A 17,976-nucleotide genomic window follows, 5' to 3' on the forward strand; every position below is an offset into this window, starting at 1 on the left:
CAGCGTGGAAGCCGTTAAGTCTCTAGTATGAAGTCAAAAGTGGAAATTTTCAAGAACAACTGCAGTTAGAGTAAGTTTAAAGAATATAAAAACAATAAGTTGATTGTAAACACAAAAATATACATTTGGGGAATAGGATAAAAGCCTAGGCATTTGTTTGTGATCAAAGTTGTTGTGAGCTTAAAATAGTCTATTATAACAATATGTCTTCTGTAAGCTCGTGGTGAGCACACAGCTGAAAACTGCAGCAGATGCTCAAACAGAAAAACGACAGGAATTAGAGCTTCACACTGCAGAACAAACACCACAGCACAAAGGTAAACAACAAGCAAAGGGTAACAGATAAACAACCAGAAAACAACCAAACGAGAAGAACAAGCCCTGAAAACAAGTTAAGAGCTTGAAATACTGGCGCACGCCTTTAATCCCAGCACTTGGGAGGCAGAGGCAGGCGGATCTCTGTGAGTTCGAGACCAGCCTGGTCTACAAGAGCTAGTTCCAGGACAGGCTCCAAAACCACAGAGAAACCCTGTCTCGAAAAACCAAAAAAAAAAAAAAAAAAAAAAAAAAAAAGAGCTTGAAATACAAAGAGTTCAAGTGATCATCCAAAGAATACAAAACAGCTGAACTGGTGGAAAACAAGACCTAAGTGTATGCTGTCTACAGCAGGGACCCTTTAGCTTAAAAGACACACATAGACTGAAAGGAAAAGATGAAGATAGCTCATACACACACTGGACAAAAGAAAACAAACAGTGGTCTAAACTTTATGAGACAAAACAGTATTCAATCTAAGACTGCTGCAGGAAGTAAGTATACATAGTGTGAATATGTCAAGGAGATGAAGGATGGCTCAAGGGTTAAGGGCACTTTTTGTTCTTGGAGAGGACCTGGGTTTGGTTCCCTGCACCCACAGGGGGCTCACAGCAACTAACTCCAGTACAAGGGGATCCACCTTCTGACTTCACAGGTACCAGGCACATGCAGTGGTACACACATATGCAGGCAAAAAACTTGTGTTTATGAGTTAAAGAAATCTTTAGATTTCATGTATGAATATATATCAAAGCATTAAATAGGTAAACCAAGTATTAATAAATCTAGAAAGAGAATTAGGCTCTAGTTCAATAACAGGAGACTTCAATGCCCTACTTAGCCCAATTAGACCTAACAGACATGTATGAAACCATCCATCCAGTAGAAGTGAAGTATGCATGTTGCTCTAGCACTCAAGGAACACTGTAGGAAGGAACATTCTCTAAGAGAGATAGAATATTACATCACAAAACAAGTCTTAATGAATTCAAGATTGAAATAGTTTGGTAAATGCTTCCCAACCACAACAGTGAGAAGTTAGGATCAACAACAGGAGGAATCTTAGAAAGTTCACAAACATTCAGAATTAAACAAAATACTCCACTTGAGAAACCAATATATAACATAAACCCCAAAGGGAAATTGAGAAGTGATTTGAGACAAAAAGGAAAAAAAAAAAAAAACAAGAAAAGGAAACAGGGTTGGCAAGATGGTTCAGCAGTTACCAGAGTTTGCTTCACAACCTCCTTACCTCTGGCCTCAGGGACTGACTCTCTCTCTCTCTCTCTCTCTCTCTCTCTCTCTCTCTCTCTCTTTCTCTCTCTCTCTCACACACACACACACTATGGTAGCTTAGCTTGAAGAAATATCACCTATAGGCTCTAACATTTAACACTTGGTACTCAGCTGACAGTGCTGTCTGGGAAGGCCTAGGAGGTGTAGCCTTGTTAGAGGAAGTAGAGCTTGGGGCAGGGGGGTGAGGTTTCAAAGCCTGGTACCATTCCCAGTGTGTATCCCTCTGTCTCTCTCTGTCTCTCTCTCCCTCTCTGTCTCTCCCTCCTTTCTTTCCTCTCTCTCTGCAATACAAACACAATAAAAATAAAAAATTCTTAAGAAACAAGCCCAACTGATCATAATCTAAATGGTAAATTTACACCAATAAAAACTTATAGATTCTAAATAGTCTAACACTGAACCCCAAGGAACTAGAAAAACAGCAAACCTTAATTTAGCATAAGGAAGAAAATAACGTAGATCAGAAGAACAAAGTAAGTCCAATAAAAAATAGAAAACACACACACACACAAAGTGAAACCTGCCTTGGTTTCTTGTAAACAAAACCAAACATTCAACAAGAAAGACAGAGAAAGAGCACCCATGCACTCTTCGAGGCACACGGGTCTGGTTCAGGAGAAGGTACAGAGCTTGAAACCACACAAAGCTGGGCCTGGATAAAGAGCAACGCAAAGCGGCTCTGTTAAGCAGGAGGCTTGTGCTGAACTCAAGACCCAAAGACCACCAGGTTGGAAGTTCATCATCTGCTATCCTGTGATGACTACCTACTCTAGATGGTCTGAAAACAGAACCCTCTTTTTATATGACCCAGGTAGTTGGCTGAATCACTCATTAGTATTTTGTGCTCAATGAGTTCCCAGGCCTGGCTTTCTGATATAATTTTGATATTCATGTGTCTCTGTGGTATTGGTTTAATTTGGTATAGGTAGTAATGATTTGCTTGTGTAAATAACTCCTTTATCAGTCTATGGCTCGCTGTTTGTGCTGGACACAATGAGTGTTTACTTACACAAACCCATTCAGTCATTCAAAAGTCAGCCTGTAGTGCTCCATTTGTGAGGTGGCTACAATTCTATAATACACACAGTGATTTTTAAATAGGCTTTTGACATGCCTTGTATGAAAGGTGCTACACATGAACCTGTCTTGTGAACTCTTTGGTAACCACCAACTCAAAAAACTTGGGTCAAAATATTGCCATGGCCAGCCAGGAGGCATATTATTACAGTTCTGGGCTGGTGCTGGTATTCTGCTTTTTTTTTTTTAAGTGTTCTTAGAGGTTTAGGGGTTGGTTAAGGAATAGAAAGAACCAGACAACTAAAGGCAGGTTTAAGCCTGTTTAGAAAATCAGTTCTGGTTCATTTCCATTTGGCTTAGCTTCCTACGAAATCTGCTTCTGAACTAGATTTTCTAGAAAAAAAGTTCTTGTGGTTATTGTTTAGTCCTTTCTTGAAACAGTATGAGGAAGGTAATGAATTATGAACACTGTAATAGTTTCATTGTATTCACTTGGTTTTCTCTTCTTCTCAGGGTCGGCCTACTCCACTTCAATGCATCACTTTCAGCTGAAGTGGTCCTGCTGGTTAACCAGCAGGCTCCGCTTTAGGATAGTAGTATAAAGAGGTCATGTCAGGAAGTGAATCAATACTGTACCAAACCTGGAATTATAATGGGAATTATGTATTCTAAATTACTTTTGTACTTTAAGTTACTCTTTATGAGAAAAGTGAATTGTTTTCTTTACAGCTATTTGTCCTGAGATATATGTTTTTCTTTAGGTCTTGAATATCAATATCACAAAAAGAGCCCATTTTATAATATAAACCTTGACGTACACGTTAAGCTATTTGGACAATAAAAATGCCTTAAGAGGAATGCTTAATAGATAATGTTGCACTTGTAACATCCTTTGACAAAACCTGATTTTAAATGTCCTTTTCATTTCTACTAGTTTTTTTCTGTGTTTGCCATTGTACTCACAATTGTTATTAAGTACCAAATCAAATAAAAAGCTGTAACATTTCCTTAAAAAAAAAAAGTCAGCCTGAAAGCTGAAATTTTATATGATATAGAATAATTTTAAGTAGTCTGCAACCTGGACGTCCATACCCTATAAGAATCTAATAGATAAAAAATTCAAATAGTAACTGAGACAAGGTCTAGCTTATCATGCCATACTGGCTTGGAACTCTCTACTTAGCCCAGGCTATCCTCCAACTCTTCCTCCTCCTGCCTCAGCTTAGTCTCTAGAAAAAATGCCATGAGTTATAACTCTTTTTTTAATGTATATGTTTTACATTTTACTTTTTCAAAAATTTCATGCATGAGGGCTGTATTAGTATCATTTCTTCCTCAACTTCTCCTGTTTACATGCACTCCCTCTCAAATTCAAGATATCTTCTTTACCATTGTTACAAGTGTTCTCTCTCTCTCCCTCTCTCTCCTGAGTCCATCTGTTGCTCATATGCTCATGTGTTTGAGGCTGACCACTTGGGATTGGATGACCAGACAGGACTGTCTCTTTTTCACATCTAACAGTGACTCCACTGAACTCTATGGAATTGTGTCAATTTTAAATCACATAGACTATGGCAATCTTTTCAATAATGACTCTCAAAGATGTCCCATGAACCCATGTTCCTGACACACTTCCAGGCAAAGTCAAAACTATGCTGATAATATTGAAGTTCTGCTACTGTACTGTTTTTGTACTTTTGGCATAAAAATGATTGTGGTCAAAAGTGTTGGGCCTTAATACCAATCAAGATAGTGGCATCAAATTATACAAGCAGTCAGCTTCATTTCAGAATGGCCATGATGCAAATGTTATTCATTTGGCACATTACAATCTTGGGAAGCAATCAGAGAGGAGGTGGTAAGGGGGCAGAACAGAAACATCCTTTGTGCCCCTCTACCAGGGTCGGGGCAACAAGGAGAAACTGCATTCTGTACAGTGAATGCAAGGACAAGTTAGAAGTCTACAAAAGAGAAAGAGGGAAACTAGAAAGCATATAGAGGGCTGGGATGGCTCAGTAAGCAAAGCACTTACAATGCAAAGTGAAGACCTTAGCTCAAGTCACCAGGACCCGAGAAACCTAGCACAGCACTGTGTCTCCAGAATCCAGAATTGAAGTGCAGGGAATACATGGTCTTCTTTTGGAAAGTGAAGTGGAAATAGGATGAGAGGCTAAGACTCTAAGGTCCATAAAACGCATTAGCTGAACTCCATGCAAGGCATAACCACAAATGACAGATCTAGACAGCAGCAAACTGGAAGTAAAGAACAGAAGGCATGAACCTATTAGAAAGAGAAAGGGATCAAAAAGGCAGATGATGTGCGGACAATGGGGGAAGTTCCAAGGAGAAAGAAATGACAGATGCCCCAGAGACTTCAAGTGGAACAAAAGCATCAGAAAGGAAATCTGGAAACATAAGCAGTCACACATCATGCTAGAGCAGAAATACTGAAGGTTCCTTTCTATCACGCCCATACTCAGGAGAACCCATTCACTGAACCAAGTGCTACACACTACCATGTACCAGTTCTCCGAATGACCAGGGAAGACAGACGAAGACACTGTCTGGAAAGGCTTTAGATTAATGCACATTACACCGTGGCAAGGGCTAAGAAAAGAGTGGTGGTTCCATAGAACCAGAGTTACCAAGGAAGGGGTGGGAAGCGGGGAAGATGGAAATAACTCACTAACTCCACAAAGAAAGCAACACCCAGGTTAGGTCATGAAAAATAACACAGGTTTTACAACAAAAGACAAAGGAGTAAGATTAAGTAGACATGTGCTTGGGACTGCGTGTTGGGAAGTGAGTACTTAGACGAATCAAGGTGGTGGCAGGAAAATGACAGCACACAACAGGAAAATACGCAACCCTTAAAGAAGGGACTTCTTACTAGAACATAAGCTGAGAAAACCCTGAGTGTTAATAAAAATGGAAAGAACTGCACATTCACCTGAAAGAAGCCAGGCAAATAAATAACCCTAACTGTATGTGTCCTGGACTCACAGACTGCCCTGGGCACACTTTTCTCTCTCTTGTTAGCACCTGACTGCAGGGTACTGAAGGCAGTCCTGGAGGTCAGCCTCCAGGGGTGAGAAGAGAAGGGGAGAAAGCAGAACTGGAAGAGCAGATAAATGAAATACTGCAGACAGCAGAGACCTGCCTCCTCCGAGAAGGCTCACATAGATGAGCAAGGTGTAGAGGGAGAAAGCAGGGGAGAAGTGGGTGCCCCACAGGGCCTGGAGACATAGGGCGGTTCAGAAAGAGCAGGCTGTAGGTGTGGGTGTCCCAAGGGCCTGAAGGCATAGAACAAAAGAGGAGGCTGTGGGTGTGGGTGCCCCGTAGGGCCTGAAGACATAGGGTGGTTTAGAAAGTCCCATAGGTGTGGGACTTCCTGAGGCAGTGGCCCTCGGAGGGCTTTAAGCAAGGGAATGGCACTGTCATAGCGGCACCTGCAGCAGTGCACACACCCGCTTTCTAGAAAGAGACTGCAGAAGGGAGTTAGACAGACCCAGGCTTGTAACTTAGTCTCTGTGTCACAGTGTCACAGCCCAGTTCTCAGCCTATGGGCGGCAACCCTTTCCAGAGGGGTTGAATGTCAGATATTTACAGTATGATTCATAACAGTAGCAAAATTACAGTTATGAAGTAGCAAAGAAAATAATTTTATGGCTGGGGGTGACCACAAATGAGGAACCGTATTAAAGGGTTGCAGCGTTAGGAAGGTTGAGAACCATTGCAGTAGACACAAAGCAGATCAGCTATTTGAACATAGAAACTTAACATATACAGTTGTTAATTGTCTAAAATAAAAGAATAAGAGGAACCTAAGGGTATCATGGGAAGATGCAGTTTACAACACCATAGTGGAGAAAACAAAAGGTTAAGAGACCTACGGGTGGACCTTAGACCCCCGAGAACGGGGCACTCCTCAGCTGTTGGTCCCTCTCAGGAGTGGAAACAGCACTGCTTCTCCAAGCGCTGGGCAAGCTGCACTGGGGAGCACAGGAAGGGACAACCCTGTGGAGGGAGTACTGCTGACACAACACGGGCAGAACAGACGTTCCTGGGAAGAGACAAGGAGCAAGTACCTTCTTTGCCCTTCAGCCCCACGGTCTCCTCAGTACTACTTTTTAGCATAGCCTATCAGGGAGCCAGAGGGAAGAGAATTGTGCTCTGCAGAGTCCCAGCACCTGCGGCATCAAACAGACGTGGAGCCCTAATCTGAGAGACAACACAATGGCACAGTAGTCCTGCAAATGAAACTCAACCTTCCTAGGTCTCAGTTTACTGGGTCTGTAAAATGAGTGTGAAAATGGATGGCAAACTCACATGATTATTGGGAGCATGAAATAACCGAACTATCTAAAAATTCAGTAACACACAGCAAAGGTTACTTCTCTTGTCCTTTCCAAAAATTAATAACAAGTAAAACATAAAACAATGTGAGACTCAGTCAGTATATGGAGCCCAGGACATGCCTAGATTTTCTTATATTTTGTAAATTACTCTTATTGCATGATGTATTGGTATTAATTAGTGTTTAATCTCTCCTCTTGCAAACTTTTCCAATCCCCCTCTTCCTCCCTTTGAGCTGTGCTCTCTCATTCTCTTGTTCTTGCTTTCTCTTTCATACACACATACATATCCACACACACAAATACTGTCCCCCCCTCTCCCCTCTCTTCTCTTCATCACAAAATTCTTCATAATAAAGAAAAAATCCAAATGCGACAGAAGCATGGCTGGTACCCAGTCAAAACAGAGTGAATTCAGGGCCAACACCAGACAGCAGGGTCCTCTCATGCTGCGCAGAGCTTCCATTCTCAAACTCCAGGGAGCGGACATTTCCCCCGTTTTGTGGTAAACTGAAATTGGGCTAATAAGAACACAAGTGTGGCCCGCCCTCAAACATAACTGTGTCCTTCACAGTCTGAAGAAACGAAGGTTACAGGCACACGATGTCTCGTAAAGCAGAGAAGGACAATGGCTGAGAGCACCGTCCTCACCACTAAAATATGCCTGCTGTCTGCTGCCGTGCTCCTGGCTGTGATGATCACAGACTCACTCTCTGAAACTAAAAGCAAGCACCAACTAAATGCTTTCTTTTATTTAAATAAAAAAGCACTGAAATAATAAACAGAGTTCTCAAGCATAGAACAGTCTTTCAAGACATCTAGGGGAAAGAAAGGACAACAATATTTCACTGCCACAAGGCCAGCACCAGAATGTCCTTCTGCAGAGAGCAAAATGCCAAGCCCTGAAGACCTCTCAACGTGATGGAACTCCAGAGAGGGGAGTGCTGGAAACGGAGCAGAACCTGAGCTAGGAATTTCTATTCCTGTCTCCTCTGCTTGGCCTTCTAGGGTGGAAACAAATGTATTTCTTGGGGCCTATTTGTTTTTTTACTTTCAGAATACATTTTTCCTTTTGTGAAAGTCAGTGAGAAAAAACAATTCACTTTCCAGGGTTTTAAAAATCACTTTTCTGGAACGTATCTACTTAACTGACAATTTCATAACAAACTCTCAGTAAGATGACAGATGTTTAGATATACTATGATAAAATAAAGTTTTTTCTTTGTTGCAGCAATTACTTTTATCATTTAAGAGAACGAAGTTTATTTCTATTGGTGCTCATAATGCTGAGAGATTTTATACTGAAGATCTGAGGTTTCCAGCAGGAAAAACCCTCTCATAAATTTAAACACAAGCAAATCCTCGGTCTAGAATCAAATCTGTTTAATGTCTCAAAAACACCAGAAGCCTCGATTACAGGCAGAAAATTCATACTTTAGTAAATTTACAGCAGAGGGCCGGGGAGTCCTGAGGAGTTCAGAGAACATTCTGAAGTCCTGACTGCTGCTTTCAGCATCCCAGCCACTTGAGACCCCAGGCAACAGACATGTGACTGTTTAGCTGGATGGCAGGCAGCTTTCAAATACTGATGTCTCGGTGTATTTAAAACGTCCTCTTCTTTTTCTTACTTCTCATGGTTATGGATCTGTATATGGGAATGAGACCCACGAGAAACTCTGGCTAGTGGCACACGCAGAGATGGGTAGCCACGCTGTGTTATCTTTCACTAACTGAAGTTGGCACGGGGATAAAGCATGAGCTGGCCCTGCTCACAGGCGACTGTTTCTTCCCTCCCTCACCCCACCTCCCTGTCTGGAGTTCTGGGATAAAGAAAACCACTTTATGTCTTTTAGGGTGGGGGGAGTTGATAGGAAAAAAATCAAACATTTAATTTGAGTTCTTCATGGAGTTACTCATGGGTTTGTTTTTGTTTGTTTGTTTGTTTTTAATTTCTGGCTTTAGCTATTTTTCACAGATAGAGCTCTTTGGAAAAGTAAAGTTTATTGATTTTTAAAGAGTCCAGTGTTGAGCTATAAAAGTTGATTTATGCTCTACGATATCACAAAAAAACACAGTATAAGTCGTCAGGCAGATCGTCTGTGCACTCTGGCTCTTCTTAGTTCACAGTATGAATTAGTTCTTGTGTCACTGTACTTATGAGTAAGAACTCCAAACGAAGCACACTTGGTAGTATCACATACGGGACTGTGGAAAGGAAAGTGAGGCAAAGAGGCCAGCCAGCATGGTGGTGGTGCACCCCAACACTGGGGAAGCTAAGAAAGGAGGATTCTTTCCAAGGCATGCAACTGGGGGGCAGGTATGGGGTATCCACTAGATGAATTAGAGTCATACGGAGTCAAGATTGGATCCCTAGAACCCCCATTAAAAGTCTGACATGTAATTGCCATGCTCAAGAAGTAGAGATAAGAGATGCCTGCACGACCTGACTTTGTAAATAATATGGGAAGTTATGGAGCAAGATACCCAATGATGTCAGCCTCAAGTCTTCATATGTAGCATACTGAGAAATACAAGTACTCATATACAGTCAAACATGCATGCACTACATATACACACACCTCACAGTACATATGTTAGAGAATAAAAGGGAAGCTAGAAAAGGAGAACTGCAGGAACTAGAATTAATAGTCAAACACCAAAATGGTTTTAAAGGAACAACTTGTACTCAAAACAGGCTGTGCATTGTCTACAAGGAGTTAGCGCAGCTGAGGACAGAGTGCATCTTCTCTGACAGGAGATGTCTGCATCTGAATTCCAGCCCTACTCCTCAGAGACGGGCAACTGAAGGCGAACATTGGTCCTTGTGTGGAAAACAATGGTTACACAGAGTGACTGGTGGCTAACTTCTACAAGTGCTATAACGATTCACAGGATGGCACTATAACCCGAAGACCGGACATCTTCTAGGAGCTCAGTAAACATCAGTTCTTTTACTTTCCATCTTTCCAGACTACAGTCACCAAACACTAAAAGTTATTTGTTTTAGAATTTTCATGTCATGGTCTCTAATTGGTTTCCTCCTAGCTTCATTTACATTCTTCTACTTTCAAAATTTATTTCATCCTGATAGTTGATGATACTTGTACCCATAATTAATCAAGAATTTAGACATTGTGTTAGTTTGTTTGCTTTTGTTGTTATTTTTGTTTTGTTTTTTGAGACAGGGTTTCTCTGTAGCTTTGGAGTCTGTCCTGGAACTAGCTCTTGTAGACCAGACTGGCCTTGAACTCACAGAGTCCCATCTGCCTCTGCCTCCCGAGTGCTGGGATTAAAGGTGTGCGCCACCACCCCCCAGCGTATGTTAGTTTCTTATTCACTTTCTGACAGAAACAAGGAAGGGGTCATTTTGGCTGATGGTTTCAGGATGCAGTTCAACATGGTGACTGGTCAGGGTCACAGGAAATCTGCAGCCAGGAAGCAGACAGAAAGGAAGGTTGAGACTCGGCCTGCTTTCTCCTTTCTTTCTTCTCTGTCCAGTCTAGGCCCCTCGACCCAAGGAAGGCCTCCCACATTAGAATGGATCCTCCCACATCAATTAACTTAAAGCACCGGAGGCTGTTTCCTGTTGAGTCCGCATCCCAACAAGCAGACACTCAGACCAGCCCTCACTCCCATCCATAAGGGCACACTAATACTTACAAGCTAGCAGAGAGCACACCACAAGAGAGAAGGAAACTTTATCACTAAAAGAGGAATACATTTTCATGTTTCTAAAAGTAAATTCTACCTATTATCTAATATCCATATTAAAATATTTCTATATTTTAAATCATTGTCTTATTTAAGAAAACAAAAACTGTAAAAGCGGGGTAGAGCTTGAGAGATGCTCAGTGGGTAAGCTGTGTAAGTACGAGGACCTGAGTTCAGATCTCAGCACCCATCAACAACAAAAACTGGGTGCTTACTTTGGCAGCACACATACTAAAACAGGAAATAAAAGGGAATTTTTTTTTCTAAATCAAAGTATTGCTGTGTTATTCTCTTTTTGATCAAAACAAAAAGTTATTTATATTTAAGATATAAATTCCATTGTATAAGACAAACATCAAAGCTGAATGGGGACAAAGGAGAAAAAAAAGCAATGTATTCTCTTGGTGAACAAGGCTCAACCACCCATCATGTGCATGGACAATCAGCCGGATGACCATGGAGGACAAGGGACAGGACAGCCTGTCTGCCCATTCAATTACTGATTTTTATAATAGTTAAACATTGATTCAGAATTGATGAAAGCACATTTATCTATCATAAGAGGGAGAGAAAGTAGATATAAAATAGAATTTGCTGACAGTGGTTCTGAACAATCATCAATTAGGAAAGTAAAAGAATTATTCCAGCCAGGTGGTGGCAGCGTGCACATTTAATCCCAACATTTGGGAGGCAGAGGCAGACAGGTCTCTGTGAGTTTGAGACCAGCCTGGTCTTCAGAGTGAGTTCCAGGACAGGCTCCAAAGCTACATAGAGAAACCCTGTCTCAAAACAACAACAACAAAAAAATTATTCCACATATTCAAAGACTCTCCTGGACTTTTCAAGTTGAAACTTAGAAAAGCAGTTAGTGCTGAGCCCCAGGAACAGTGTGCACATATTCCTTCTCCTTGTCAATGGTTCACAAATAGTCAATACTTTTATCTAAATTCCATTTTGGCTAGGGCGGCCACAGTTCAGGAGAAGGTTAGAGACGTTTCCTCAGACTGCCATGGCTCCCCTAGGAGTGGACAGAGAGGCTTACCCATACTCATCTTGATGGGCAGGTTTTCTCTGCTGGCCGCTTCCACTAGATGTCTCCGAACTTCCATCACTGCCTCTTTGTGCTTGGTGTTCAGTAAGGCTTCCCACAGGGCCTTGGCTGAGGTGTCACTACAGTGGAAGCACAAAACAGCTCAGAATAAATTCTTATTGGGGAAAGGGAAAAACTAGAAGAAAAGAAAAAAGCCAGCATTATCTTATAAGCACTGATACAGTCATTACCACTGGCAAGTATTAACTTGATACAAGATAGCAAATTCATTTAATGGGCAGAATATTGAGGAATTCAGGGGACAACAAAATCAAAACATAGGGGAGAAGAAAGACTACATTGATCCATGAAAATGTGAGAAAACTATGTTAGATTATTTTGAGATTTTTTTAATTAAAATCAGTTCACAGTTCACATGTTTCATTGCTAAAGAAACATGAATGTCATATAAGCCAAAATTAAATGTAAGGCTCAAAATGACTTAACGATAGTGATAAACACTGTTGTGAACTTGAGATAGCATACTGTCTGAGAAGCACAGAGAAATCCTTAAAGAGAATCCTTGTGTGAATTCTCAATAGACCTCCTCATCAGCAAACTTCCTACGGAATAAGAATGAGGACTTGCACCCAGTAGCAGGCTCTGAAGTATTCCACTCCAGGCCTTCAGTTTGAAGGATGGCACTTATGGAGGCCTTTACAATTCTCTGTTGATAGCAGCCCCAAGCACTGCATTATGCAGGGTCTCATCTGGGTTCACTTCCCAGTAGCTCTCTGTCTCATCCGCAATGCTGTGTTCCCACTATAAATGAGGGCAGTGTTCTTTCCGGAAGGCCGCTGCCACAAAGCCAAGTATACACATTTGTAGTAACGTTTTCAAAACTCCATACAAAGGAAACAAGGATGATTTCTGTCCTTTCTCCACTTAAAGCCCCCTAACTCACACACTAACCTCTCAATAGAGTGGTAGCTCTTATTACTACCTACTTTCCCATAGTGAAGAAACATCTTTAAATACTCAAAACTAGAACTCCTCTGATGCTTATCTTGGCTACAACTTGGTGAACTGACTGATACACAGAAATCAGTAAAGCACATTTCACAGTTCTGTGAGCATGTTTCCTGAGACTCAGTGAGCTGGGCAGGGTAGACTTGACCAGAATGTAGGCTACAATGTCCAATATTTGGGGCTCTGGGTAGAACTAATACCAATATGCCTCAAATCACTCTACAAAATAGAAACATAAGGAACATGGACAAATTCATGTTATGAGACCACAATCACCCTGACACCCAAAGCTACACAAATATTCAATAAAGAAAGAGAATTACGGACCAGTTTCCCTCATAAACATAGATGCAAAAATACTCAATCAAATGTTCTCAAACCGAATTCAAGAACACATCAAAAAGATCATCCACCATAATCAAGTAGGCTTCATTCCAGAGATGCGAGGATGGTTCATCATAAAAAACATTAAAAAAAAAATCAGACAATGTAATCCACCATCACAAAAACAAACTGAAAAAAATGATCGTCTTACTAAATGCTGAAAAAAACCTTTGACAAAATCCCATGCCCGTTCCTAATAAATGTCTTGAACAGATAGGGATAATAAATACATAACCTAAACATAATAAAGGCAATTTACAGCAATCTGGTAGCCAACATCAAATTAAATGGAAAGAAACTCAAAGCAATTCCATTAAAATCAGGAACAAGACAAGGCTGTCCACGCTCTCCATATCTATTCAATATACTTGAAGTTCTAGCTAGAGCAATAAAACAACTAAAGGAGATCAAGGGGAAATAAATTGAAAAAAAAGAAGTCAAAACATCGCTATTTGTAGATTATATGACATTGTACATAAATGATTCCAAAAATTCTACAGGGAACTCCTATAGCTGATAAACGCTTTCAGCAAAGTGGCAGAATACAAGATTAACTAAAAAATAATCAGTATAACCCAGACCCAGAGAGACAAATACAATATGTACTCACTCATAAGTGGTTTTTAGTCATAAAGAAAAATCAGCCTATAATTCACAGCCCCAAAGAACCTAGACAACAAAGAGGACCCTAAGAGAGACATACATGGACGTAATCTACATAGGAAGCAGAGAAAGACAAGATCTCCTGAGTAAATTGGGAGCATGAGCATCATGGGAGAGGGTAGAAGGGCTGCTTTGTGCCCTGTCTGAAAAATTGGCTGAGGATAAAGTGAAGAATCCTGATTAATTCAATCAGTAGAGGAAGCTTTAGAATAGCCTAGTATGTTATGTGGTTATTAGCGTTCACTCTAATGAAAAGAGGAAGCTGAGCAAACAATAATACAAAATGTATAATTTGAGAAGAAAAGGAACACCAGGAAATGGAATGGAGTTAAGTCCTGTGTTTTAGAAGATAAAGTAAGAAATGTAATCAAGGGAGTGAACCTCAGAGCAAGATCCTACCCAAATAAATTTCCAACTTGTGAAGAGGACTAAAGAAAGGTTTAGAGCCGGGTATGGTGGGCACGCCTTTAATTCCAGCACTCCAGAGGCAGAGGCAGGCGGATCTCTTGAGTTTGAGACCAGCCTGGTCTACAGAGCTAGTTTCAGGACAGCCAAGCTTAGGCAGTGAAGGAAACCATCAAAAACAGAAGGTTGGTGAGAATGTAATTGAACAAAGGGGCTATGTTCCAGCCACAAGCAAGTAGTAGAATTTGGCAACTTTGGCCATGTGGTTCTGGTTTTAGAGTCAAAGATAGAATAAAGAAGTTATGGAATCTCCCTCCACAATTTAGGTCAGGCATGTGTTATGGGTGCCTCTGAATGGAGGCCTAGCTAGGCCATTATATGAAGCTGTGAAGTTGAAGCCTGGATTGCCTTGGAGACCCCAAAATGATAGACATGCCAGAGTTGTGGGATATCTGTTGAGGAGAACTGCTAACAGGGGGTAGAACCAGGCCAAGATAAACAAGTATGTTACAGTCAACAAAGCTGAAAGGAGTTGGAGAAATGAAGAACATTTTGACATCAGACATGGAGATCCAGGGTTTGGAGTTTGCAGAGCTGGTTTTCTCTCTTGCTTTAGTATAGTACTTCCTCACTATGCTCCCTTCCCTATGTTCTGAGATGGTAGTGTATATCCTGTACTATTATATGTAAGAAGTATGTGATCTGCCCTTCAATTTTGATTTTATAGAGGATTACATTTAAGAGATTGCATGAAGTATCAGAAGAGACTTTGAACTCTGGACTTTTAAATATTGTTGAGACTGTGATGGACTATGAGAACTTTTGATGTTGGACTAAATGCATTCTGTATTATGATACTATTAAAAGCTTATGGGGGCCATGGAGTAGAATGTGGTGATTTGAATGTAACTGGTCCCCATAAGTTAGGGCATGGAATTATTAGTAGGTAGGTATGACCTTGTTGGAGGAAGTGTGTCACTTTGAGGATAGGTTTTGAAGTTTCCTATGCTCTGTCTATGCCCATTGTCCCAGTTAACTTCCTGTTGCCTATGGATAAGATGTAGAACTCTCAGCTCCTTCTCTAGCACCATGTCTGATTGCACACAGCCATGTCCCACCAGTATGATAATGGACTAAACCTCTGAACTATAAGCCACCTCAATTAAATGTTTTCCTATATAAGAGTTGCTGTGGTCATGGTGTCTCCTCACAGCAATAGAAGCTCTAACTAAGACACTGGTCACTGGCATGAGTCTTTAACAATTATAGCTGCTTTCTCTGCAATAGCCTTCTTAGGAACTTTACACTCATCCAAGTTCCTTTCATCAAACAAGCTGCACAATGTTCACCTGCTGTCTCTTGCAGTAGAACTAAGAATAGCGAACAGTAATCATGTTGCAACATGGACATTAGGTTATCTTAAAAGGTCCTCATAAAAGCAAATGTGTTTGTTAGCTTTTAACTCAATCTCACACAGATTTTAACGGCAAAAACAGAATATAACTAGCTCATTCATCAGAAAGCAACACAAATGGTCTCTGGTGTGGTTCCCAACAGAGTTCTTCTTCCCTTCTGGAACCTGATGAGCCAAACCTCCACTGCCACATTCCCATAAGAATGTCCCTTTAAGACCTGCTACTACAACCTCAAATAAAACTTACACCTAATCAACACCCTTTTTAAATCTACTTCAACTTGCTCAATCTCTTTTCTTAAGTTTGGGAATAGCTGATCAACATCCTTTTAATCCGTCTAGCCTGAAACAGCTTTTCCCCCTATTGCTACATAAGATTTCTGTGGGCTGGAAAGATGTCTCATCAGTTAAGAGCACTTGATGCTCTTACAGAAGACCCACATTCATTTCCAGCACCTGTATGTGAGCTCACAACTGTATGTAACTCTAGCTGCTTCCTAGCCTTTACAGACCCCCCCACACACACACACTTAAAACTTAACTCTTTTCAAGATCTCCTGAGTAAATTGGGAAAGTGGGGACCTTGGGAGAGGCAGGGAGAGGAGCAGAGAAAAATGTAGAGCACAATAAAAATCAATCAAAAAAATACCTTAACTCTTTTAAGGACTTTTGAAAGATAAATAAACCAGTTTTAAAGAATATTTTCAAATACTTTCATCACACTCTGTTTTCAAAGCACTTTGGAATTTATAAAACATACTGCTTTGACCCTTTCCTCAGGCTCTATGTCATGATCACTGACTCAATCTAAAGATCCTCAGAGAAGACAAGCAACTAACTGGCGTACACGCGGCCTGAAGAGGGCAAAACTGGAGATCATATTCAGATAAGAAACTTTTAAGTTCAGTGAACAAATGATCAAGAGGATCAATTAGGAGAATGCTGGCTACTTCGACACTTTAGATTGGGTTCTTTTCCATCCTTAATTTCCTTAATAGCCACAATTCTGCCTTTAAATTGACATAATGGGCCTCAGACAGGATAGAATACAAGAACAAATAGTGAAGGAGACCAACATGTCAGAAAGCACGGGCCCTCCAGAAAACCAGGCCCTAAGCAATGAGGGCTGGGAGCAAGAAAAGGACACATCCAAATGCCCGAATGCTCCATGATTACCATCACATGTGTGTCACACATAAGCCCCTGCCATAAATCCCCATCACTGTGCTGTGCGGCCTGTCTACTGGCTAATCAATCTCATGCTGGAAGAGCAACTAAATTCAGCTCCTCTCTTCTCACACTCTCTTCTTCTATTGTTACATAAACATATAGAAAAGGTAAGACTGTCTCAAGCTTTATAGTCTTTTGTCTTGTTTTATATCATATCATATTTTCCCCTCACAGTCATCCTTAGTCACTAACAGTCATGCTGTTTCACAATGCTAATTATTTTCCACTTCAAGTTTACTGTGTAAATGCCTCCCCGAAAAAACAACTTTCAGGCTAGAGAGATGGCTCAGTGGTTAAGAGCACTGCTTGCTCTTCCAGAGGTCCTAAGTTCAATTCCCAACAACCACATGGTGGCTCACAATCATCTGTAATGAGATCTGGCGCCCTCCTCTGGCGTGTGGGCATACACGGAGGCAGAATGTTGTGTACATAATAAATATATTAAAAAACAATAAACAAACAAAAACCAAAAAAAAAAAAACCCAACTTTCTAAGGATGAAGAGAATGATCCAGGGGTAAACACCTGCCAGAGAAGTGTGAAGCCATGAAGAGAATGGGACCCAGTAACATATACCTGTAATCCTGGTGTTCCTGTGGCAAGGTAGGAGGCAGAGACAAGAGAATCCCAGAAAACTGTGAACCAGCTAGCCTGGTATACAGAGTGACAAACAGAGAACATGTCTCAACAGGATAGAAGGTAAGGGCCAACACTTGGTGTTGTCCTCTGAAATCTGCATGCATGCCATGGATATATGCACTGTACTGTTACACATGTACATCAGAGAAAATTTTTTTAACTTTCTGAATTTTCAAATTATATAATTTTTAAAAATGAAAAGCCAAAATATCACAGTCTAGGTTGCCGAGAGAGGTCACTTCTAATTCTGTTCTTACTTTGTGTTCACTGAAAGGATAGAAAACGTATCCTTTCGTTATTTTCTGATTCCTAAAATTGACATAGTGATACCGCTTACCTAACAGTCTGGTTTTAGTAATTATTTTTAAGTGATGAGGATTGTAATCTCTGATCTTAGACAGGCAAAGCTGGGCTCTACATACTATATATACCATATATAGTCTCTCCATAATAAAAATAGTTTAAGGAGCATTAGAACACAATTCTAAC

The 17,976-nt window shown here is 40.7% G+C and overlaps 1 protein-coding gene across 1 annotated transcript in view; it reads right to left on the reverse strand.

Annotated features, from left to right (window-relative positions):
• Scfd2 (sec1 family domain containing 2) overlaps positions 1–17,976 on the reverse strand; it is a 336,750-nt gene that overhangs the window by 293,114 nt on the left and 25,660 nt on the right. The window contains exon 3 of the mRNA XM_057773027.1: positions 11,737–11,864. Coding sequence (XP_057629010.1) covers positions 11,737–11,864 — 128 coding nt within the window. The remainder of the gene's footprint in view (positions 1–11,736; positions 11,865–17,976) is intronic.

This window comes from Chionomys nivalis, chromosome 6, assembly GCF_950005125.1.
Source record: "Chionomys nivalis chromosome 6, mChiNiv1.1, whole genome shotgun sequence".
Taxonomy (NCBI): domain Eukaryota; kingdom Metazoa; phylum Chordata; class Mammalia; order Rodentia; family Cricetidae; genus Chionomys; species Chionomys nivalis.